This window comes from Trichechus manatus, unplaced genomic scaffold (genome assembly GCF_000243295.1).
Source record: "Trichechus manatus latirostris isolate Lorelei unplaced genomic scaffold, TriManLat1.0 scaffold00075, whole genome shotgun sequence".
Taxonomy (NCBI): domain Eukaryota; kingdom Metazoa; phylum Chordata; class Mammalia; order Sirenia; family Trichechidae; genus Trichechus; species Trichechus manatus.
In genome coordinates this window covers 2953233-2977933 of record NW_004444011.1, presented here as the reverse complement: position 1 = coordinate 2977933, position 24701 = coordinate 2953233, and the positions used below count along the sequence as shown (strand labels likewise).

Genomic DNA, 24701 nt, shown 5'->3' with positions numbered 1-24701 from the left:
GCGAGTGTGATTATGATATGCCTTGGTGATTTTCTTTTGGGGTCTATCCTATATGGGGTTCGTTGAGCTTCTTGGATGGTGAGCTTTTCATCTTTCATGATATTGGGGAAGTTTTCTGTCAGCAGTTTTTCAATGATCCTCTCTGTGTTTTCTGTTTTCTCCCCCTGTTCTGGAACTCCAATCACTCACAAATTTTTTGCTTTTGATTGTATCCCACATAATTCTCCGGGTTTCTTCATTTCTCTTCTTTCTTTTTTCTGATTCTTCCTCATACAGAGTTGTATTCTAGTGTTTGTCTTCAGTTTCACTGATACTGTCTTCCCTCTTCTCAAATCTGCTCCTCAGCCCTTCTATGACACTGTCCATTTCTGAAACTTTGTTGTTTATCTTTTGAATTTCTAACTGAATTTATTTTAGCATTTTGTTTCTGTATTATTTTCCTGAATTCTTCCATTTTTTGTCTGTATTTTCCATAAATTTGTCTGTCTTTTCCATGAGTTTGTCTATTTTTCCCTCATTTTTGTCTGCTTTTTGCTTCAACTCTTAGATAGCTCTGAATATTAGAGATTTGAATTCCCTATCAGGTAGTTCTAATTGCTTTTCTTCTACTGGAAACTCATCTGGTGTTTTATTTTGTAAGCCTACTGGAACGATCTTGTCCTTTTTTTTTAGAATATGTTTTGATATTGTCTGCTGTCTTTGGGGTATTCAGTGGTTATTTTCCTTGTTTATTGATTGTAGATTTGTTTGTTTCATCCTTGTTTTTTGTTTTATTTGGTTATGTCTGAGTGGGTGGTCTGTGCATTCTTTGTTGTTTGCTCGTCTGTGTGGACAATACTTTTTGCCTCCTTCTCCAATGTGCAGGGTCAGTCGCTCAAGTATGGTACGGCAGGGAAGGTCCAGCTGAAGGGGACTTGCTGGGATGGGTTGTTTGTGGCACGGACTAGGGGCAACAAGGCAGGCTGGGAATCAGTGCAGGGCAGGTTCCAGTAGATCGTGCCTGTGCTACTTGGGGGTGTGATGTTCAGGGCATTGTGCAGGTAGTCAGGAAAGAGGGGGGAGATTGTGATGTGTGGAACTAACATGGGTATGGGAAAGAAGAGAGAAGAGACAGGAAAAGGAGCCAAAACATACAAACAAAAAAGAGTGCTAAGAGAGCTTTCTGTTGAAGTAGACAGATGAGAGACTGAGAAATGGAGGAAAAAAAGGAAAAAGAAAAAGGGGAAAGGAAAAAAATGAATAAATAAAATTAGAAAAAAGAAAGAAAGAAAAGCAATGTACCCAAGGATCCCACTGGTGCAGCTGCGAGGACTGAGGAAGTTGTTCCCAGGTTGTGAAGTACAGCCTGGCTAGAAGAGGCAAAGGTGTCACATAACACAAGGTATTCAGGAGACAGGAAGAGAAAGTAAGTATAAAGAGATGAGAAACTGAGAAATGAAGACAAAAATGGAAAAAGGAAAACAAAGTAGCAAAAAAAGCAAGAAAAAAGTAATGTCCCCAAGGATCCCACTGCATGGCTATGCAATCTGAGAGAGTAGCTCTCAAGCTGTGCAGTACTGCCCGGCTAGCAGGGGCTCCCACGCCAAGAAATGAAAAGGAAAACAAACAAATCAAAGCAGAACAAATCAAAACAAACAAACAAAAGCCCCGGGGATCCCACCAGCGTGGCGGCATTGGCTGGGAAGCAGTTCCACAGTCGAGTGGCGTTTCACAGCTTTTGCGGAAGAAGCAAAGATGCACAGGGAGCCAGGTATTTTAGAGAAAGGAGGGGGAGATGGTGAGAGGTATGGAAGAAACCAAAAGAAGCAGAAAAAAGCAATACCCACAACAAACAAATGGCACCCAGTGAGCTCGTCAGTGCGGGTGGGTGGAATCCAAGCATCACTGGGGTGAAGCTGTTGCTTCTCGGCCAAGAGACTGCGGCCACAGGAAGCAGAGGAGGCCAAGCAGGGGTGAAGAAGGGTGAGAGATGGGAAAGCAGTTACTGGCTTTTCTGTCTTCTGCTGGGAGCTCTGTGAAGCTGCTTTCCTGTACTCGTTGTTTGCTGATGTCTGAGAGGCATCCAAGATGGCAGATCTGTGCTGCATTAGCTGATAGGGGACCTCTGCATGTATCTCTCCTCACTCTCTGTTCTCTGTCAGTTTCTTATTCCATTCAGTGCATGGCTCAGTTCTTTATCTTTTCATTTGACGCTTAGGGTTTCAGGACTGCCGTTTGTCTCAGTTTTCCTTAGTTTTTTGGATCTTGCTGTGGAGGGACGGCATGGTGCTTCTGTCTATTGTACCATGTTGCCCGGAAGGCTATTCTCAACACAGTAGATTAGCATAATCATTTAGAACAAAATTCACATTGTGGCTCTCTGCTGAAAACTCTCCAAAGGCTTTCCACTCATTCAAAGCAAAAGACAAAGTCCAGACTGTACATTATTTCACCTCCCATTACTTCTCTGACATCATATCCTATTAATCTCTCTAATTGACTCTTCTCTGACATTCCCTTGCTTTTCTTCAAATATGCGGAACATGTTCCCACCAAAGACCAATGCACTTGCTGTTTCTTCAGCCTGGAACTCATCTACATGGTTTGCTCCCTGTTTCCTTCAAGTCTCTGCTTCAAATGACCCCTAATAAGAGACCACCTTCTCTGCTACTCTTCCCACACACCTCTCCAGCCCAACCGGTATTTCTGACCCAGCTTTATTTTTTTCCATAGTATTTCTCACTATGTGACAGACTTCATATTTTCTTGATTTTTGTTTTGTCTTTAATTTCCTGTCTGTCTTACCTGAAATGTAAGCTCCAGAATGGCAGGGAATTTGTTTTGTTCACTCCTGTATCCTTAGCACTTAGAATGGGGCCTGGCACATAGAGTGGATATTCGTTGAATGAATAGGCTATGGCAATGTTGTGTTCACCCCCAATAGTATCATCTGTTTCTTGACAAGGCTATCTCCTCTATCTAAACTTTGGACCTTCTTTTGTTTTCATGTCTTTTCATTATCCTATAGCTGAGAGTTCCTTGGCTCAGTAGTGCCATCAAGTATCCAGGATCTTTCCTTCTTTCCTCTCTGTCATCCTCAGCAATAAGCTGAGTACTTGTTCTTGTCTTCCCTTGATCCCAAGAAGACTGCCACAGCTCCAGGGATCAATTTACAATGCAATATCATCTTGCAAAAAAATAAATAAATAAAGAGAGCGAGAGGGATTTCCTCCCATGATCTATATTTGATTAGGGAGACAAATTTTTCCCTCTGGAAAGACTTGCAGCAGGCTTCCATTTATTGTGTCAAATGCTCATTTCTTAAGTGCAAGGGAGACTGGGAGAGTGAGTTTCTGGCATTAGCAGTCTCTATAGTGGGAGGCAGAAAACTTGCAGTGAAGGATAGGGATGGTTGCTGGATAGACAAGTAAGAGTGTCTGCTGCAGTGCTTGTATTTTCAATTTCCAAGAAAAGTTTCTTCTCTGAATATTCTGTTACAAAGAGTCTTGATTTTGTTTTAAAGATACAATATCTTCTTTTGTCTCCATGGAAACATTAAACATAATATTCTGAAGTTTTCTTCTGCCTCCTGCTTTATCTCCATTTTCTTGGAGTTCCCTTTTTATGTTATTTGGGGGGTGTATGTGTGTGTTTCTTTTCATGTTAGAGACTGCTCTTTGATTGCCCTTTCATATTTAAAAGTGGGACCCCACAAAAGCTGATGAGACACAGTGTGTGTTCATCAGGGAGCAAATGCTGATGATGGATGGACTTTACTAGAGTTCCCACTGTCCTTTTCATTGGCAGACTCCCAAATGCAGTATGTGGAGGTCTTTTCTTTAGGACCTACAGTTTCTTCAGAGAAGAACATTCACTCTCAAGCCTCAGTGCCTCATTGATTGGGCAGCCCAAAAAACCCCTTGCCACTGAGTCAATTCTGACTCCTAGCGACCTTGTAGGACAGAGTAGAACTGCCCCATAGGGTTTCCAAGGAAACAGCTTGTGGATTCGAACTGCTGACCTTTTGGTTATCAGCAGCAGCAGAGGGTGGTAATATGCCTGGTTGCCAAAGAAGGGGGCTGATGGTCCCAGAATCTCATACATAAATTTTAACTTAATTTCCCCAGGCCCCTGCTGTACTTGGTGTCCACGAAGCAACAACAGTTGCAAGTGATATAAAGAAATAAAACAATAAAGGCTTAATTAATATCTTCCTGAGTGACCTGGCTCTGAAAGCCTTACCTGGAGTAAGAAATGGGTTTAAAATCTATTTTCATCTTAAGAAATTATCTCAGTAGGAGGAGTTGGGATAACATTTTCACTTATTAGGTATCTTAGATACAAGCCAAAATGAACTTCAGAAATGCCCCTTACCAGAATACTAGTTAAGGCAGCTTCTGAGTCTCGCCTGTAGCCACTTTGCCTAATTAGAAGAGGCTCTATACACCAAAAGGGAGCCCTGGTGGCGCAGTGGTTAAGAGCTATGGCGAACTAAGGTCGGCAGTTCGAATCCAGCAGCCACTCCTTGGAAACCCTATGGGGCAGTTCTACTCTGTCCTATAGGGTCACTGTGACTCGACAGCAACAGGTTTGGTTTGGTTTTTTTCTACACACCAAAACAACAACCACATACAGAGGTTTTCAGGCAGCCTGACCACAACCCATCACGGCAATTCAGCAGGAGCTTATGAAAGCTGCAGAAAGGAAGGAGTATTTCCTTCCGGCTTCTAGAACGCGTCACATGCTTACCAATACTTCTCACTACTGTATTGCATTAGCATTTTTAGCAAAGGCACTGCTGACTCATCACTAACTTGTGGTCTACCGTGACTGCTGAGCCTTTTCCTGAGGCGTTTCTGCCTAATCATTCTTTATCTGTGGCCTGAGCTCAGGGCCCTTGACGTATTGTTGTGCCCTCGTCCTCACGTCATCCTGTTTTTATGGCATTATTCTCTAATTTGTCAATGTCAGCTGAATTCCATTTCCATTCTCAAAAGAAAAAATTATAGGTTAACAAAAATTTTTTTCGAAATTATAGGTTAACAAAAATTTTTTTCAAAATTATCCCCTAATTAATACTAAATTAATAAATAGAAAATTAAACAATTCTTGTCTTCAAAAGTGATAGATTCCAAGCATTTTAGTATACATTGAAATTATCTCAGTTGTTAACACAGTAGTGTGTTTTTAATAAGGAGCCTTGGTGGCAAAGTGGTTAAGAGCTCGGCTGCTAACCCAAAGGTTGGCAGTTCGAATCCACCAGCCACTCCTTGGAAACCCTATGGAGAAGCTCTACTCTGTCCTATAGGGTTGCTCTGAGTTGGAAAAGACTTGACAACAACTGGTTTGGTTTTTTGGTTGGTGTTTAATAATGGTAAACTCATGCTATAAAATATTCTACACAGTAGTCTAAAATGAGAATGAAAACATTAAATTTGAACTGTGTTACAGCATAATGACCATCATAAAAGATTTTTAAGGAGATTATGTTCCCATAAAAATTTTCCCCAAGTCATTTTATTATATATCAAACTAATTCTTTTCTTCCAGATCAAAATTATTTCCTGATAACTCTTCTAGCATATTAAGTGTATGTATTTTATAAAATACATATGAATTATGTAATTTCATAAAGATTTTTATGGCCTTGATGGTAGCTTTTATATTTTACATCTGTTACAAAATGTTGATCAAAATAGCCTAACTTATAAAATAAGGTCTCTTGGTCATTGTCTTAGTCATTTAGTGTTGCTATAACAGAAATACCACAAGTGGATAGTTTTAACAAAGAGAAGTTTATTTCCTCATAGTCAAAGTAGGCTAAAAGTCCAAATTCAGGGCGTCAGCTCCAGGGGAAGGCTTTTCTCTCTGTCGGCCTTCTTCTCTTCAGTGTTCCCCCGGACTAGGAGCGTCTCTGCGCAGGGACCCCAGTCCAAAGGACGCGCTCTGCTCTTGGCACTGCTTTCTTGATGGTATGAGGTCCCCCTGTCTCTCTGCTCACATCTGTCTTTTATACCTCAAGAGATTGCCTCAGGACACAATCCAGTCTTGTAGATCAGGTCCTGCCTTACTAACACAACTGCCGCCCATCCTCCCTCATTAACATCATAGAGGCAGGTTTACAACATACAGGAAAATCACACAGTACCAGGAATCATGGCCCAGCCAAACTGATACACACATTTTTTGGGGGACATAATTCAAACCATGACAGTCATCTAGTGCTGCTCTAAAAGAAATACCAAAAGTGGATGGTTTTAACAAAGAGAAATTTATTCTCTCACAGTCCAGTAGGCTACAAGTCCAAATTCAGGGCATCAGCTCCAGGAGAAGGCTTTCTCTGTCAGCTCTGGAGGACGGTCCTTGTGATGCATCAGTCTTCCTTTGGTCTGGGAGCATCACAGTGCAGGAACCTAAGGTCCAAAGGACGCTCTCTGCTCACTGCTTTCTTGGTGGTATGAGATTCCTATGTGTCTCTGGTCACTTCTCTCTTTTATATCTCAAAAGAGATTGGATTAAGACACTATCTAATCTTGTAAACCTCACCAGTGTAACCTCATCATAGTGATAGAATTTACAACACATAAGGAAATCATATCAGATTACACAATCATACAATACTGGGAATCATGACCTAGCCAAATTGACAAATATTTTTGGGGGACACAATTCAATCCATGACATAAGGGGAAGAATTTTTGCTGCCTATAATATTTTTGTGGAGTCCTTGGGTGGTGCAAATGGTTAAGCACTCGACTACTAACTGAAAGGTGAATGGTTCGAACCTAGCCAGAGGCACCTCAGAAGAAAGCCCTGGCGATCTGCTTCTAAAACGTCACAGCCTTGAAAACCCTATGGAGCACAGTTCTACTCTGAAACACACAGGGTCACCATGAGTCAGAATCTTCTCAATGGCAATGAGTTATTTTGTGCACAAAATTAGAAATTATCTGGACATAATAAAACACCATACTGTATCCATTCTGGAGAAGGTCAGGTAGAAATCAACTAAAATGATTAATAGCATACTTACTGAGTATATGAAGCATGCTTAAGTTCCATGGGACAAGCATGCACCTGCAAGATAAATGGGGAAATGCATATACATGAGATATAATTGGAACCCTCAGGCATCTAATGCAATCAATACTCAGTACACACTTCCTGGCAGGTCAGGCTTTGCAGTCTCCTCTCCTAATAGCTAAGTCACTTGTCCCCCACTTCACCCACCTACTGGCTCAACCCCATGGAATCCCTAGGCACAAATTCAACCTTAGATGGGATTGAAACTCTTTGGAACTGTTGGGTTGGCAACTGGAGCCTTTCACCCCACGACTTGGTATTATGCCTCTCATGCTAACTTTGGCTTTCTCTGACCTTCTTTGACTGCCTTGTTTTCAAGGTCTAGTACCTACCTTATGCCTGAATTTGTTAATAGCCCTTGTCCTTTTCCTGTGCCCAAGTCCCTTCCTGGGAGCTCACCAAGCACCCAAATGAATCGGGAGCTCCTCTCTCCTGCCTGTCCGCCTCCTAGGAACTAGAGCTCTTTCCTTACCCACACCTCCAAGAGGTAGCTGTGGTATAGTGGGTATAAGCACTGGATGGGGAGACAGACAGACCTCCACTTCCTAGCCACGTGACCTTAGGAATGAATTAACCTGTCTGGCCTCAATGTCCTCACCTGGGAGAAGGGAATATTAGTAGCAACAACTTCATAGGGGTCCTGTGAGGATGTAGTAAGTTAATACATATAAAGCACTTAGAACAATGATAAGTGCCAGAATAAGTACTCAGTAAATATTAGGTTTTATTATTATTACCAACTTACACAAGCTGGCTGATACAGCCTACCTAGTGCTTGGAGCTCTGAATACTGTTGTCATTTCATCCCATCTTTCAACTACCTGCTACATCTGCAGCACTGAATTTTAACTTGCAGCTGAATCTATTCCCCAGAACTCCCCACTCCAGGGCTGATCTTGTTTTTTGTCCTGGATTCAGCCCCATCCTGCCGAGTCAGCTGAATTAAGCATAGCTCTGTCCCCAAAGTGATTCTCAAAACACAGTTGCTGATATAATTTAATAATTACTTCTGTATTCTCTTATTTGTCCTCTTAATGTTTGCTTTTCATAAAGAAAGAAAAAACCCAATAAGCATCTCTACTAACATATAAAAAACTAGATCTGACTATGAAGAATATACATTAATAAAATGCATGCATATCTATAAAACAAAAAGACCGTAAGAGAGACAACTAAAAATGTTGCTATAAATCCTACCATTAACTTTATTAAACAAATGAATCTTGGTTTCAAAGTCTGGGATTTTTTTAAATGTCTTCTACTTAATAGAATTATAAATCTCAAAGCAAATGTGTCTAGAGAAATGCTGTTATTAGTTGTTTTTAAGTCAGCCCCAATTCATAGTGATCCTATGTGCAAGAGAACAAATTGCTGCCTGGCCACTATATCAGACAATGTTCTGTTGTGATCCATAGGACTTTCATTGGCTAATTTTCTGAAGCAGATCACTAGGCCTTTCCTCCTAGTCTGTCTTAGTCTGGAAACTCGCTCACTATAGGTGACCCTGCTGGTACTTGAAATACCAGTAGCATAGCTTCCAGCATCATAGCAACATGCAAATCACCACAGTACAACAAACTGACAGACGGGTGGTAGGAGAAATGCTGCATGATCCCTTTTTAGGCCAAACTAGATATCTGCTTCATACCGAGTTTCTTCATTCACGCATGCTAAAGGCCAGTGATAAATGTATCTTAATAACTAAAGGTCGAGAAAACAGGTAATGTCAACATTCTTTGTTTCAGTAAACATATGAACATGACAGATGTTACAGCATCTCTATTCAGAGATCACATAGAAATTAATTATGTTATGGTTTTCATAAATGTTTATGATTAATTTTAAGGGTTTATATAGATTGATTCAAATCACCCAGTCCTATCCCTGACTTATTCTTTAATAAAGTAACTCTCGCTTTGAAGTCGGCAAAAATGTTTTGAGAATGTTACAGCTTTTTAGATAGGAAGGTGGGAAAAATCTATAGCCTGAAAGGAATATCATAAGAGTATCAAAGTAACATTATAGGATCCAAGATTTAAGAATGATTGAAAAGTCTAGGCAAAGTTCTCTGTTACATTTCAGCTATCAAACACTTAGAAACGGCACTAGTAAAGAAGGGGATCTACCAATTTCCAACAATTGCAAATAGCACATTTTTTCTCATTTTAACATCTCCAGAATCCAGGTCATGTCGTGGTTTAATTTACAGAGCTTATTTGTTTGTTTATTTTTTCTTAAAATAAAAAAAAAAAAAGGAACCAAACCTGTTGCCATCAAGTCAACTCTGAATCATAGCGACCCTATACGGCAGAGTAGAACTGTCTTATTGGATTTCCAAGGCAGTAATCTTTACAGGAGCAGACTGCCACATCTTTCTCCTGCAGGGTAGCTAGTGGGTTCAAACCGCCTACTTTTCAGTTAGCTGCCGAGTGCTTTAACCACTGTGCAACCAGGGCTCCTAGTTTTTCTTTCTTAAAACCCAAAACCAAACTCGTTGTCATAGAGTTGATTCCAACTCATGGCAACCATATACAACAGAGTAGAACTGCCCCATTGTGTTTCCAAGGAGTGGCTGGCTGGTGGATTCAAACTGCCAATCTTTTGGTTAGCAGCTGAGGCTCTTAACCACTGCGCCACCAGGGCTCCTTTTCTTTCTTAGTGGTACATAAATTAATGGTGTACTTTCCAATCTATAGGATCCCTGGTGGCGCAGTGGTTAAGAGCTAGGCTGCTAATCAAAAAGTTCGAAGTTTGAATCTACCATCCGCTCCTTGGAAACCCTACAGGGCAGTTCTACTCTGTCCAATAGGTTTGCTATGAGTCGGAACCAAATCAATGGCAACAGCTTTGGTTTTGGTTTGTTTTTTACAATCTATGATGTCTTATTTGCTCAGCATACAGGTTGAATAAGTATGGTGAAAGGATACGACCCTGATATATACTTTCCTGATTTTTAACCATGCAGTATCCCTCTGTTCTGTTCGAACAACTGCCTCTTGATCTATGTACAGGTTCCTCATGAGCACAGTTAAGTGTTCTGGAATTCCCATTCTTTGAAATGTTATCCACAATTTGTTATGATTCACACAGTTCAATACCTTTGCATAGTCAATAAAACACAGGTAAACATCTTTCTGGTATTCTCTGCTTTCAGCCAGGATCTAGCTGACATCAGCAAGGATATATCCCTTGTTCCACATCCTCTTCTGAATCCGGCTTGGATTTCTGGCAGTTCCTTGTTGATGGACTGCCGCAACTGCTTTTGAATGATCTTCAGTAAAATTTTACTTGTGTGTGATAATTTCCGCATTCAGTTGGATCTCTTTTCTTTGGAATAGGCATAAATATGGATCTCTTCCAGTCAGTTCGCCAGGTGGCTGTCTTCTAAATTTCTTGGCATAGACAAGTGAGCACTTCCAGGGCTGCATCCATTTGTTGAATCATCTCAGTTGGTATTCTGTCAATTCCTGGAGCCTTGTTTTTTGCCAGTGCCTTCAGTGCAGCTTGGACCTCTTCCTTTAGTACTATCAGTTCTGATCATGTGCTACTGCCTAAAATGGTTGAACGTCAACCAATTCTTTTTGGTACAGTGACTCTGTGTATCTCTTCCATGTTCTTTTGATGGTTCCTGCATCACTCAGGATTTTGCCCATAGAATCCTTCACTATTGCAACCCAAGGCTTGAATTTTTTTTTTAGTTCTTTCACCTTGAGAAATGCTGAGAGTGCTATTCCCTTTTGGTCTTCTAACTCCATGTCTTTGCACATTTCATCATAATACTTTATTTGTCTTCTCGAGGGGCCCTTTGAAATCTTTTGTTCAGCTCTTTTATTTCATCATTTCTTCCTTTCACTTTAGTTACTCTATATTCAAGAGCAAATTTCAGAGTTTCTTCTGACATCCATTTTGGTCTTTTCTTTCTTTCCTGTCTTTTTAATGACCTCTTGCTTTCTTCAGTCTGTATGCTCAGCAAATAATCTGAGAAGCTGGACTATATGAAGAAGAACGGGGCATCAGGATCGGAGGAAGACTCATTAACAACATGTAATATGCAGATGACACAACCTTGCTTGCTGAAAATGAAGAGGACTTGAAACACTTACTGATGAAGATCAAAGACTACAGCCTTCAGTATAGACCACACCTCAATATAAAGAAAACAAAAATTCTCACAACTGGACCAATAAACATCACGATAAACTGAGAAAATATTGAAGTTGTCAAGGATTTCATTTTACTTGGATCCACAATCAACACCCATGGAAGCAGCAGTCAAGAAATCAAACAATGCATTGCACTGGGCAAATCTGCTGCAAAAGACCTCTTTACAGTGTTAAAAAGCAAAGATATCCTTTAAGGACTCAGGTGCGCCTGACCCAAGCCATGGTGTTTTCAAATGCCTCATATACATGTGGTCAATGAATAAGGAAGACAGAAGAATTGATGCCTTTGAATTATGGTGCTGGTGAAGAATATTGAATATACCATGGACTGCCAAAAGAACGATCAAATCTGCCTTAGAAGAAGTACAGCCAGAATGCTCCCTAGAAGCGAGGATAATGAAACTTTGTCTCACATACTTTGGATATGTTATTAGGTGGGACCAGTCCCTGGAGAAGGACATCATGCTTGGTAAAGCAGAGGCTCAGTGAAAGAGAGGAAAACCCTCTATGAGATGGACTGACACAGTGGCTGCAACAGTGGGCTCAAGCATAACAATGATCATGAGGATGGTGCAGGACTGGGCAGTGTTTCGTTCTGTTGTATATAGGGTCGCTATGAGTCAGAAGTGACTTAACGGCACCTGACAACAATAATATGATGTTTTAGATGTAGTAAAAGTTTCAGAATTTCTATTGTCTATCATCTTCCCTTTTCTGTTCTTTATTTTCTTCTATTTTCCAATTCTTTTATTTTTTCTGTGTTCTCACTTAAAAGGAGCCCTGGCTGCCCAGTGGTTAAGAGCTACGACTGCTAACCAAAAGGTCAGCAGTTCAAATCCACCAGCGCATACTTGGAAACCCTATGGAGCAGTTCTACTCTGTCCTGTAGGGTCGCTATAAGTCAGAATCAACTCAACGGCAACGGGTTTGGTTTGGTTTTCTCACTTAAAAAGAAATATATATATATATATATGTATATATGTATATTTGTTGTTGTTGTTAAGTTATACACCTTGGACCCATCTAGCATCTCCAAAGAATGGGACCTCCCTTCTCTTGTCTGTTCACCTCAAGGAACTGGAGCCCTTTACCTCACCCCAATGTGAGACTCCAGGCTAGAGAACGACTTCCTGTCTCAAAAAGAAAAGGGGGCATTCAACTCAAGACATCCTTACTTTGAGGAAAGAAGGTCAAGACAAAGAAGGCCCCGTGGAAGTCAAAGTGGAAACTACTCACTAAAACAAAGAACAAGGATCTGGTTTATCCACCCTGGCCCCTTGCCTCACCAGCATCAAGAATGACTTAACCCCTTTGCTTGGAACTGGAAATGAAAGAGAGGAAACATAAACACAAGGATTACTTTAGCTTCTTTTTCCCTCATAGGAATACGTTAATGGCCAACCCTTCACTCTAACGAGCCTTTTGTATGAACATGCCAGCTTCCCCATGGGCCCACATCCCTCAGCCCTACTGAGGTCAGGCTTTGGGTTGTATTTTAGCTCCAAAAAGCTTTCTCTTGGTGCTGCCAACACACTGGAATTATTAATTAGTACAAAGCAGTGCATGTTCAAACAACATGGGCAATGGATCTGGGAAAACTATAGCCTGCTTCACAGAAAATTCCTCTTCAGTTTTTAAAGCCTTGACGACAATTTTACTTTGCTCACAGGTTAGCTAGCCAAATTGATGGAAAACAAATCTGAGTGCTGCACCCTGAATTGCACTTTATCCTCACATTGGATTGTACATAAATTGAGGAACCTTTAAATCAGGGCAACATTTAAGAAGGAATAAAGGAAGAAAGCTTGGCCAATAATACACCCACATACAAAAAGCTGGCTGAAAAGTCACTTACCGGCACCTAACAATACTCCCCTCCAACTTTTCTCAAATCCTTCTATGTTTCTCCATTACCAAATCCCTTAGAATTGATATTCCAAAAGGCTTCCCACCCTTACGCTGACAGAGCATTCTCAAAAACACATTAAATTAGGTTGCTCAAAAGGAAGCTGAATTATGCTTGTTTCTCTTTGATTCAAGTCTTTATACCCTGAGGAGTTGGTAGGGAGTTTGGAGCTCAAGGCTCCTTTGCAAGTCTGTGGAATTTTGCTCCCCAAAGCAATCATCATGTGTAGTGAATGTTCAGATCTTTTGGAAAATCTCCATGGTATAGGGGAGAAAGATGAAGAGAAAAATCACAGTTTCCCACAATTTACAGGAAAATAAAGTGTCAATATTTATTATTTATTTTCTTAGAAGATACTTCTTCATAGTTTATTAATACAATGTAGAGAACATTTCCGGAGAATAAGAAGTTAATTTTCTATTTATAGATATTGCCATTCTTCTGGCAATAATAAGAACTGGTTTAACTTGGTAAGGTAAATGACAAAATAAAGCTCAGGAAGAAATTATTTTGATTCATTTCTTAAAATTTCTCCCTTTTTACTCTAATACATCTCAACACATCAATGCATCTCTAGAGAGACAGTATATTCTAGTAGTTGCAATATTGGGCTCTAGAGTGAAACTTCTTGGGTTTGAATATTGGGCCTATTCCTTAACAAGATGTTTGGCCTTGAGCATACTTCCAGGTTTCAGTTTCCTCATTTGTAAAATGGGTATAAGGTTACCTAATTGTTTCTCATTTTCTGTCTCCTACCGAATCCACTGAATTTTCTTTATTCCCTTTTATTCACTCTACTGGTTGTGAAGTTATACATAATATTCCTATTCTTTCAGTGGCTACCCTTAAATTTTTAATAGGCATACTTGACTTAAAGTCTGCCAGTCATTACTATCTCTATGCTCCTTCTAAACAATACGCAAAATGTTTTAACTTTGACCCCCCCTTCCATTTACAACTGAATGTGGACTGGAATTTTAATTCTATCTTGCTTGTTGTTTTGTCATAATCAGTATTACCATAGTCTTAATTATTATTAATTATAACCAATTAAAACTTGTTTATTTACTTGGGTGCTTGTCAGTTTCTTTGCATCACATTCCTTCTTTGGGTTCAATTTTCTTCTTCCTAAAATACATCCTTTAGGAGGTGCTTTGCCAGAGTCTGTTACTGGAAAATCCTTTCAGACTGTAACAACCTATGTCTTATCTGGCTCTAACCCTTAAATTTAGTTGGGAATGAAAATCTAGGGTAACAGTTATTTTCTCTCAGTATGTTGAAGATTCTACTCCATGATCTACTGATTTCTTTCTTTTTTTCATGATCTACTGATTTCTGTTGCTGTCTTTGAGAAGCCTATTGATGAGACTGTGGTAACTCCTTTATCAGCAATCTTTCTTTTCTTCCCAGTTGCTTGTACTATCTTCTCTTTGACTAGTGTTTTTCAGCTTCACTCTGATGTGTTTAGATGTGGTCTCACTATGCTTCCTGAATGTTATGGATGGAATGGTGTCCCCCAAATATATGTGTCGTAAATCTTAACCTCTATGCCTGTGGTAATAATCCCATTTAGGAATGGCTTGTCTTTGCTATGTTAATGAGACATGATTAGTGTAGGGTGTGTCTTGACTCAATCTCTTTTGAAATATAAAAGAGATTAAATAAGCATGCCAGAAGCAGAGACAGGGGAAGAGACGTGCCAAGCCACATGAAGAATGCCCAGGAGCAGAAGCTCAGAAGAGACATGGACCTTCCTCCAGAGCCGAGAGACAGAGAAAGCCTTCCCCTAGAGCCGGCACCCTGATTCAGACTTCTAGCCTCCTAAATTGTGAGAAAATAAATTTCTGTTTGTTAAAGCCATACATTTGTGGTATTTCTGTTATAGCAGCACTAGATACTGAACCTGAATGTTTACGTATTTCAACAATCCTAAAATATGATTAAGCATTATCATTTTGAAAATTGTTCTCCTCCATTTGTGTGACATATTTTGGTTCTTTTCATTGTATCTTTCATGTTTCCTATCCTCTTTTTCTTATTTCCATTTCTATTTCTCCATGATACCTTATATGTAATTTCTGAAAATCTATCTCCCAGTTCAAACTTCATATCTATCATCTAATCTGCTATTTATCCTAACCATTAAGTTTTCAATTATTATCTTTCTCACTGCTAAACTTCTAAAAGTTTCCACTGTTTTTTTTTCATGCTGTCTTATCTTTTCTTGCTTTAAAATTCCTTTATTTATGTCTTTAGTCATATTAAACATTTTATATTCTCTTTCAGACACTTAATTTATCTCTTTCTAATTTTTTATTTTGTTTTGTTTTTTTGGTCACCTGATCTTTCCCATTGTGGATTGTTTCCATGAATCCTTTGCATTTTTGGTCTGTGAGCTCAGGAGTAGTGAGGCTTTATCTGTAGGAAACTTGCCTGGATAAAGATACTCCCTCCTGAGGTTTTAGACTTGCTTCTACCAGGCACCCTGGGGGTATCATGGCCTGAGATCAGTTGTCAGATTGAGACTTCCCAACCTTTGCAGGTAAAGTAAGTTAAAGCCTCAAACTCACATGTGGTATAGACTCATGTTTAAAAATTCCCAAGAGATATTTTACTTTCCTACCCCTGTACTGGTCAAGAAACACAAACTAGTTTCTTAGGGTCTAAAGGGTGGATTTTTTTTTTTTTCTAGACCACCCTTTCACCAAGGACATACATCTTTGACAGCACTAGCTTTATGTGAAGGTCTCATGCAACCCCCATTTTATATGGGTCCAAGGTTTTATCATCTGTCTCTTTAGATGATAAAACCAGATTACTGAGACTGATACTCCTTCTTCCCGACCCCTACTTTTGGGAGGCCCAAGTTCACACTTATGCTCTGATTCTCCGCTTCTTTATTTCTGCCCTTTAGATATCCCTTACCTTGGTGTGAGCTCAAGTAAAGATTGAAAAGACTCTTTTACTATATTTCACCTAGCATTTTTAGGTTTGTAGCAGGACAGTTTTCAAGTTGTCTCTTCCATAAAATTGCCACAGTCAAATTCTCTCTGATTTGTTAAACCACGTGCATGTATTATTTTGATAAAAAGAAAATATTTTTTAAATGTGTATAGGAACTGAACACAAATAGGTGTTTATGAAATGTAGTATATCCTTGGATGAGAATAGGCTGAAAAATTAGACCCTATAGGTGAATAAACTCTTACATAAAATAACTAAAATTTCATTCTTTGTTAAATGACATAAACACTAAATAATATCACAAAACTTTGTTGATATATGACAAGATACAAAGTATAGCCACTTATGGGCCTGTGAAATGTCATACATGTAATAAGTTTTTCTCATGCAACTTGCAGATTTTCTCAGGTAAGGCCACCATTTCTTAAAGACAGATTGCTGCATAATGATAATAATTGCACATGTATGTACTTAATATTTCTCCTACGTATATTTCAGAAGAAAAAGATAATCAACTCCTTTATTGTTGTTAACAAACTTATTAATATCTTATGGGTAGTCTAAGGTTTATGGAAAAACTTTAAGAAAATTCTGTGAGAAATGTTGATGTGTTGCAAATGGGCAGAGGCTTAAGAAACAGATGAGTTTGGGCTCTGATCCTATCTCTACTATTTACTGCCTGTGTGACATTAAAAAAAAAAAAAAAACCCATTGCCGTCGAGTCAATCCTATAGTGCCACCAGGGCAGTCTGTGTGGCATTAGGTGAGTTAACTGGGCTCTCTGAACCTTCATTTCCTTATCAGTAAAAGAAGAGATGGGAGATACCTGGCAGGGTTGCAGTTAGGATTAAAAGAAATAATGAATTTTGTCCAGCAAGTGCTGAATGAACATTAGTGGAAAGATGAAGGAAGGAAGAGAGGGAGGGAGGAGGGACAAAGTAAGGAAGGAAGGAAAACTTGCAATGTTAATGAATTTGGGCCGTCAGTGCCCCTCATTTCATTAAAGAACAGGATTAAAATGATCGCACCCTCCAATGAATTTGATATCACTTTTGCCATTCCTGACTGCTCAGTGACGAAAGCCTAAAACTAATTTATCAGTAACTTTTGTCTAAATTGCTACGATTCATGCAAATTGATTTCATGTCTTATGGAAAGTTTAATATAATAGCAAATGGCCCAGAGCCCTGAGATACTTGCAGCCCTCCATCTCTCAGTAAACTGGAAAGCATCAGCCAACTGAGGCCCTCCTGGGAAAAGAGCTCCTGAAGTTATTTATGAATTCTGATGGCTAGACAAGGAGAAACATCACCTATGAATAGTCTAAACTTTCATCTTTTTTCCTCAAAAAATAAACTTAAAAAGAATCACAGGGCAACAGAGTGGGAGGGAGTAATATTGTACAATGCTGTTGGCCAGCATCCACGATAGTACACAGAATCCCAAAATCCTCTCCATCCCCCAAGAACTTCTAAAGAAACAAACAGAATTCTTTAGCGGCCATTGTTTCAGGTTAGACGTTTTTGAGCTGTCTGCTTCCTATGAATAGGTTTGGAGGTATGCAGGAGTACCTAACGCCCTCAGAGGAAAATGAGCTAGTCTGGTTCCCCTTATTTGGTAGTGTTTATTAGTGTAGTTTCTTTATTGGTCTGTGCCTTCAGGAATGTTGCAAGAGCTCAAGTATGTAAAGGAATGGTCAGTTCAAGCCTAACCTGACACAGCAATCGATTCATTTGAGGATGGGGACTGCTTACACGTTATGATCAGAGAGCAGCTGCACATCATATCTCAGACTATGAATACGATTTTTCCATCCACTTCTGATATTTAATCAGGGTAAAGCTTGCACTGAGTGCCATCGAGTTGGTTCCGACTCATGGCAACCCTATGTACAACAGAACAAAACACTGCCCAGTCCTGTGCCATCCCCACAATCATTGTTATGCTTGAGCTCATTGTTGCAACCACTGTGTTAATCCATCTCGTTGAGGGTCTTTCTCTTTTTGTCCTCTACTTTACCAAGCATGATGTCCTTCTCCAAGGACCGATCCCTCCTGACAACATGTCCAAAGTATGTGAGACGTAGTCTCGCCATCCTTGCTTTTAAGGAGCATTCTGGTTGTACTTCAGTCAATGGTACTGGGAAAATTGGATTTCCACCTAGAGAAGAATGAATCAGGAGCCATACATCACATCATACATAAAAACCAACTCAAAATGGATCAAGACCTAAATGTGAAAACTGAAACCATAAAATTCTTAGAAGAAAATTTAGGGATCTGTGTAAGGCAAAAACCTGTCAGAGAAGGAAAACTTAAATATTTTTCACAAATAGAGAGTGACAGAAAAATGGAAAGACTGCACCTGTCAAAGGGGAAAACTTTTGAGACCTTGAAAAACAAGGCAGTCCCGTCAAGTTGCAGTTCTCACAGGTTTCACTGTAGTTCAGAAAAAACATTTGCATTTCTAAAACTCTAGTAACATTGTGCATCTGGACAGATATTTTCAAATCAACAAGCAGAAAGAAGATAATAATAAAGATAAGACCACAAATCAATACAACTGAAAACAGAAAGACAGTAGAGAAAATTGAGGAAAATAAAACTGGTTCTTCGAAAAGATCAAAAATTGATAAACCTCTAGTCACACTGGTGAAGAATAGAAAGAAAGAAGATACAATTTAATAATATCAGAAATGAAAGAGGGGACATCACTACGGACCCTAAAGACATTAAAAAGATATTAAGAGAATATTATAAACAACTTTATGCCCATAAACTTGGAAACTTAGATAAACTGGACTAATTTCTTCAGAGACACAATCAGAGCTCACGCACAAAAGAAGGAAACAAAAAAAAGATAACCTGAATAGTCCTGTATCTACTTTAAAAAATTGAATTCCTAATTAAAAGTCTTCCAACTAAGAAAACTGCAGGTCCACATGGTTTCATTAGTAAATTCTATCAAATATTCAAAGAAGAATTAACACCAATTCTACACAAACTTTCTACAAAGTAGATGAAAATGAAACGCTTCCTAATTTATTTTTATTTTTCAGTTCTTAAGTTTTTTGTTGCTGTTGTAAAAATATGTATGTATATAACACATTTGCCAATTCAATATTTTTCAGGTGTACAATTTAGCGATATCAATTACATTAATCACGCTGTGCAACCATCATGTATTATTGACAACTTTCCCATCATTAAAAAAAACCCAAATGATGGCTCCCCATTTCCCTTTCCCTCCCACCCCTAGTAATCACTAATAAACGCTGATTTCTATACATTTGTCTATTCTTATTATTTCATATAAGTAAGATCATATAATACCTGTCCTTTTGTGATTGACTTATTTCACTCAGCATAATGTTTTCAAAGTTCATACATGTTGTTAGCATGTATCAGGACTTCTTTTCTCTTTCATGGCTAAGTAGTATTGCATGGTGTGTATGTATCACATTTTGTTTATCCATTCATCCACTCATGGACATTTTGGTTGTTTATACTTTTTGACTGTTGGCCATAATGTCGTTGTTATCCTCCTGGGTGAAATGTTTGTTCCAGTCCTTTGCCCATGTTTTGATTGAGCTGTTTGCCTTTTTGTTGTAAGCTATAGAAGTTTTATATATATATTAGGCCCTTGTCTGACATATGGTTCCTGAAAATTTTCTCCCAATCTGTAGGTTGTCTTTTCATTTTTTGATGAAGTCTTTAGATGAAGAAAGTATTTAATTTTTATGAGGTCCTATTTGTCTATTTTGTCTTTTGCTTCTCGAACTTTAGTTGTTATATCTGATAACCTATCATTAAAAAATAGGTCCCACAGTTTTGTCCCTATATTTTCTTCTAAGAATTTTATGGTTTTAGTTTTCATATTTAGGTCTGGATCCATTTTGAGTTGGTTTTTGTGTATGGTGTGAGGTATGACTCCTGAGTCATTCTTCTCTATGTGGAAATCCAATTTTCCCAGCACCATTGACTGAAATGCAACCAGGATGCTCCTTAGAAGCAAGGATGGCGAGACTATGTCTCACATACTTTAGACACGTTATCAGGAGGGATCAGTCCCTGGAGAAGGACATCATGCTTGGTAAAGTAGAGGGCAAAAAGAGGAAGACCTTCAATGAGATGAATTGATACAGTGGTTGCAACAATGAGCTCAAGCATAACAACGATTGTGGGGATGGTGCAGGACTGGGCAGTATTTTGTTCTGTTGTACATAGGGTCGCTATGAGTTGGAACTAACTCGATGGCACCTAACAACAACAACAACATTTATTGATGAGACTCTTCTTCTCTCATTGAATGGACTGGGCACCCTTGTGGCAAATCAGTTGACCATAGATGTATAGGTTTATTTCTAGATTGTCAACTCTATTCAACTGGTCTATGAGTCTATTATTATAACTAGTAGAAGGCTGTTTTGATTATTCCCAACTCATTTTATGAGACCAGAATAATCCTGATTCCAGAACCAGGCAAAGGCATTACAAGAAATAAAACTATGATTTAATATCCTTCATGAATGCAGATGCAAAAACCCTCAAAAACATTAGCAAACTGAATTCAGCAATATATAAAAAGTATAATATATCATGACCAAGTAGAAAGATGGTTCAACATTAGAAAAAACAACCAATGCAATGTAGCACATCAATAAATATACAAAAAGCATTTGACAATATGCAATATTCACTGATGATTAAAAAAAACAACTCTAAGCAAACTAGGAATAGAAGGGACTCTCTTAATCTGATAAAGAATATCTTCAACAACAAACATCATATTGACTGAGAAAAGGCCAAACTGTTTTCTTTCACCACTCCTATTTAATATTGTACAGGAAGTCCCAGCCTGTGCAATAACACAATAAAAGAAATAAACGGTATACAAATTAGGAAGAAGTAAAACTGCCTCTAGTCACAGATGAAATGACTGTCTATATAGAAAATCCAAATGAATCTACCAAAAAGCTACTGGAACTAAATAAGTGCGTTTAGAAAGGTCACAGGATTCAATATACAAAAATCTGTAGTATTTCTATATACTAGCAATAAACAATTGGAAACTGAAGTTAAAAGAAAGAATGTATCAAATGTGATAGGACCAAAAAAATTAGATATTTAAGTATACATCTAATTAGATATGTGTAAGATCTGACTGATGAAAACTACAAAATACTGAAATTGAATTAGACCTAAATAAATGGGGACATTAACCATGTTCATGGATTGGAAGACTAAATAATGGTAAGATGTCAAGTCTTCCCAAACTGATGTATAGATTCAAAGCAATCCCAATACAAATTTTAGTAGGCTATTTTGTAGAAAGTTACAACATGATTTTAAAATTTATATGGAAAAGCAAACAACTAGAATAGTCAAAATAGTTATGAAAAAGAAAAGCAAAGTTGGAAGACTCATACTACCAAATTTCAAGACTTATAAAGCCACAGTAAGCAAAAGAGTATAATACTGACAAAAGGGTAAGCACAGAGCCTGACAGAGTGTCCAGAAGTAGACCCACACATATATATTCAATTGATTTTAAATTAAAGATCAAAGACATTTCAATGAAGAAAGCATAGTCTTTTCAGCAAAAGATCCTGGAAAAATTGGATATTTATATGCAAAAAAAAAAGAAGGGGGAATGTTGACTCATATCTTATACCACAATAAAAAATTAACTCTACATATAATATAGACCTAAATGTAAAACCTAAAAGTATAAAATGTCTCAAAGAAAACATAGGATACAATCTTTGTGACTTTAAGTTAGGCAAAAAAAAATTTGATATACACCAAAACACGATCCACAAAGAAAAATACTGATATATTTGACTTTTTAAATTTTTTAAAATATTGCTCTTTAATAATCACTGCTATGAAAGTGAAAAAAACAACCCACCAACTGGAAAAAATATTTTCAAAACATCTATCTAATAAAGGGTTTGCATCCAAAATATGTAAATACCTCTTGAAACTCAATAATAAGAAAACAACACAATTTTTAAAATGAGCAAAATATTTGAAGAAACACTTCACCAAAGAAGCTAAATAATTATAATTATAAAATTTATTTAAACTATGAAATTATTATAGAAATTATAATTCTCTCCCTTTGAGTGTGGGAGAGACTTGTAAATATGAAGGGATTCACTCCCATGATTAGGTGACTTGTCACTTGTCTTCTGAGTTCCTCAAAAAGGAGATTATCCTGGGTGAGCATGACCTAATGAGGCCCTTCCTGAATGGAGAGGTTATCCTGCTGGCCTTGAGGAAGCAACAACCATGTTGCAAACTGCCAATGGGGGAGCCCACTAGGCAAGGACCAAATAGTAGACTCCAGGCAATGATAACATTCCCTGGCCTACAGCCACCAAGGAAATGGGGACTGAATTCTGCCAAACACCGGTGAACTTGGAAACGGACCCCAAGTCTCAGATGAGATCAGTGTCCCAGCTAACACCTAGATTTCAGCCTAGTAGTAAGACTCTGAGGAGAGAACTCAGCTACGCCACGCCCAGATATCTGACCTACAGAAACTGTAAAAATAAAAAATGTGTGTTGTTTTAAGTCACTAGGTTTGTGATGACTTATTCCACTGTAATAGAAAGCTGATAAAAGAGTGATTAATGAATTAAAATGTGTCAAGCTGGTTTAATCAATGAGACTACTCCCATGGTTTTGACTCTAACATACCTTCACTCAATAGTAAGTCAATTTCAATGATTTACTATACATTGAACCAAACAGCATCATAAAAGGTAACATCATAGAGAGAAGAGGGAAAGACTAAAGGACAATGGCTTTGGAGAATGTTGTTGTTAGCTGCCATCCAGTCAGCCCCCAACTCATGGCACCCCCATGCACAATGGAACAAAATGCTGCTGGATCCTGCACCATCCACGGGATTGGTTGGGGATCAAACCTTTGTGATCCATTGCGTTTTCATTGGCTGATTTTCAGAAATAGATCACCAGACCTTTCTTTCTAGTTCATCTTAGTCTGGAAGCTCCACTGAAGCCTGTTCAACATCATAGCAAAATGCAAGCCTCCACTGACAGGCGGGTGGTGGCTGTGCATAAAATGCATTGGTCAAGAATCGAACTCCTGAATGGAAAGTGAGAATTCGACAACTGAACCACCAATGCCTCATGCCTTCGGAGAGTGTTGTTGTTGTTGTGTGCAATCAAGTCAATTCTGTCTCATAGCAACCATATATGACAGAGTAGAGCTGTCCCACAGCATTTCCTAGGCTATAAATCTTTACGAGGGCAGATCGCCAGGTTTTTCTCCTGCAGAGTGACTGGTGGGTTCAAACCACCAATCTTACGGTCAGCAGCCTAGTGCCTTAACCATTGTCCCACCAGGGCTTCTCTTTGGAGAATAATTGCTCTCAATTCTATTCAGTGGTGGCCACAGAAAGCTCATCAGAGACTGGTGGAAGGGACTTACATTGGAAGTTCTCTGATATTGTTTCATCATACTTGATAACTCACTGTCTCTACAGGCATTGTTTCTCCACCTCTACGTAATGACTGTGGACCACCCAAGTACTAACATCTTTCTGGGCTGGACATCCTCCCACAGGTCTCCAAGGCCAACAGTGGTATCCAGGACAAAAACAATGCCGTGTTCACTGGACTTTCTTAACACTGATGACACTCATTTACGAGGCTAGGCAACAGGAAATATCTACTCAGCTATATAACTATAAAAGAAAGTATGAATCACTCCTGAAGTGTCTTTTCATATATGTGAAAAAGTTTTTTTTATCTCAAAGAATATTATTTGAATGACACATTGCAATATTCTTGCAAAATTTAAAAAAAAATTTACACTCTTCATTTTCATAACATTATTCTATAGCATTGCTAATTCTAAACATCATATGGTTAAAATGCAACATATAGTAACTTACCCTGTAATTTTTAGTCTGACAAAATCAACCTTCATAGAGACAAATCTATCTGAATTCCAGCTGATGCTCCTCAGGTGCTCCACAAGGTCAGCACAGACTTTGTAACCTCTTTTAAGCACACGCAAGACCATAATGTCACAGCATCCTATGTCTTTCATAATATCCTTAGCCAGCCACTCAATTCTGAAAGAAGCAAAGGATAAAAGATAGATCAAAGCACAATTACTTGTATTTTTGTTCCCTTTAGAAAAATGAATGACACAGCATACATGTTAGATTATGCAGGCAAGTGTGGAAAAGAACTTGGAAGACAGAAGCCTACAGAGAAGCTTTTTTAACGTTGGACAAAGAGAGTGTGTTCAAAACACACTTCTGATCATCGCATCAGTCATGGCATATTCTAGCTCCTCTATGTCACAAAAAGGATAATGGTGTAAAATATAATGTCCAAGATCATGAATGCTCTTATTTTATCACTACAGAGCCTGTTTGTTAACCTGAACAATGTTATGATGCTATTTGGCGATATTATGCTCATTTTATAGCAGAGAGAAAGGAAGCGGGGAGTGACTCACCCACCTTACAAGATTATAGGAGACTGGTGAAAGGTTGGCAGTTTGAACCTTCCAGCCACTCCACAGGAGAAAGATGTGACAGTCTGCTTCCATAAAGATTTACAG

General features: G+C 38.6%; 1 protein-coding gene across 1 annotated transcript in view; it reads right to left on the bottom strand.

Moving 5' to 3' along the window:
* PRTFDC1 (phosphoribosyl transferase domain containing 1) overlaps nt 1-24701 on the bottom strand; it is an 84159-nt gene that overhangs the window by 56179 nt on the left and 3279 nt on the right. The window contains 1 exon segment of the mRNA XM_012556697.1: nt 24036-24204. Within this exon segment, the coding sequence (XP_012412151.1) occupies nt 24036-24204 (169 nt within the window).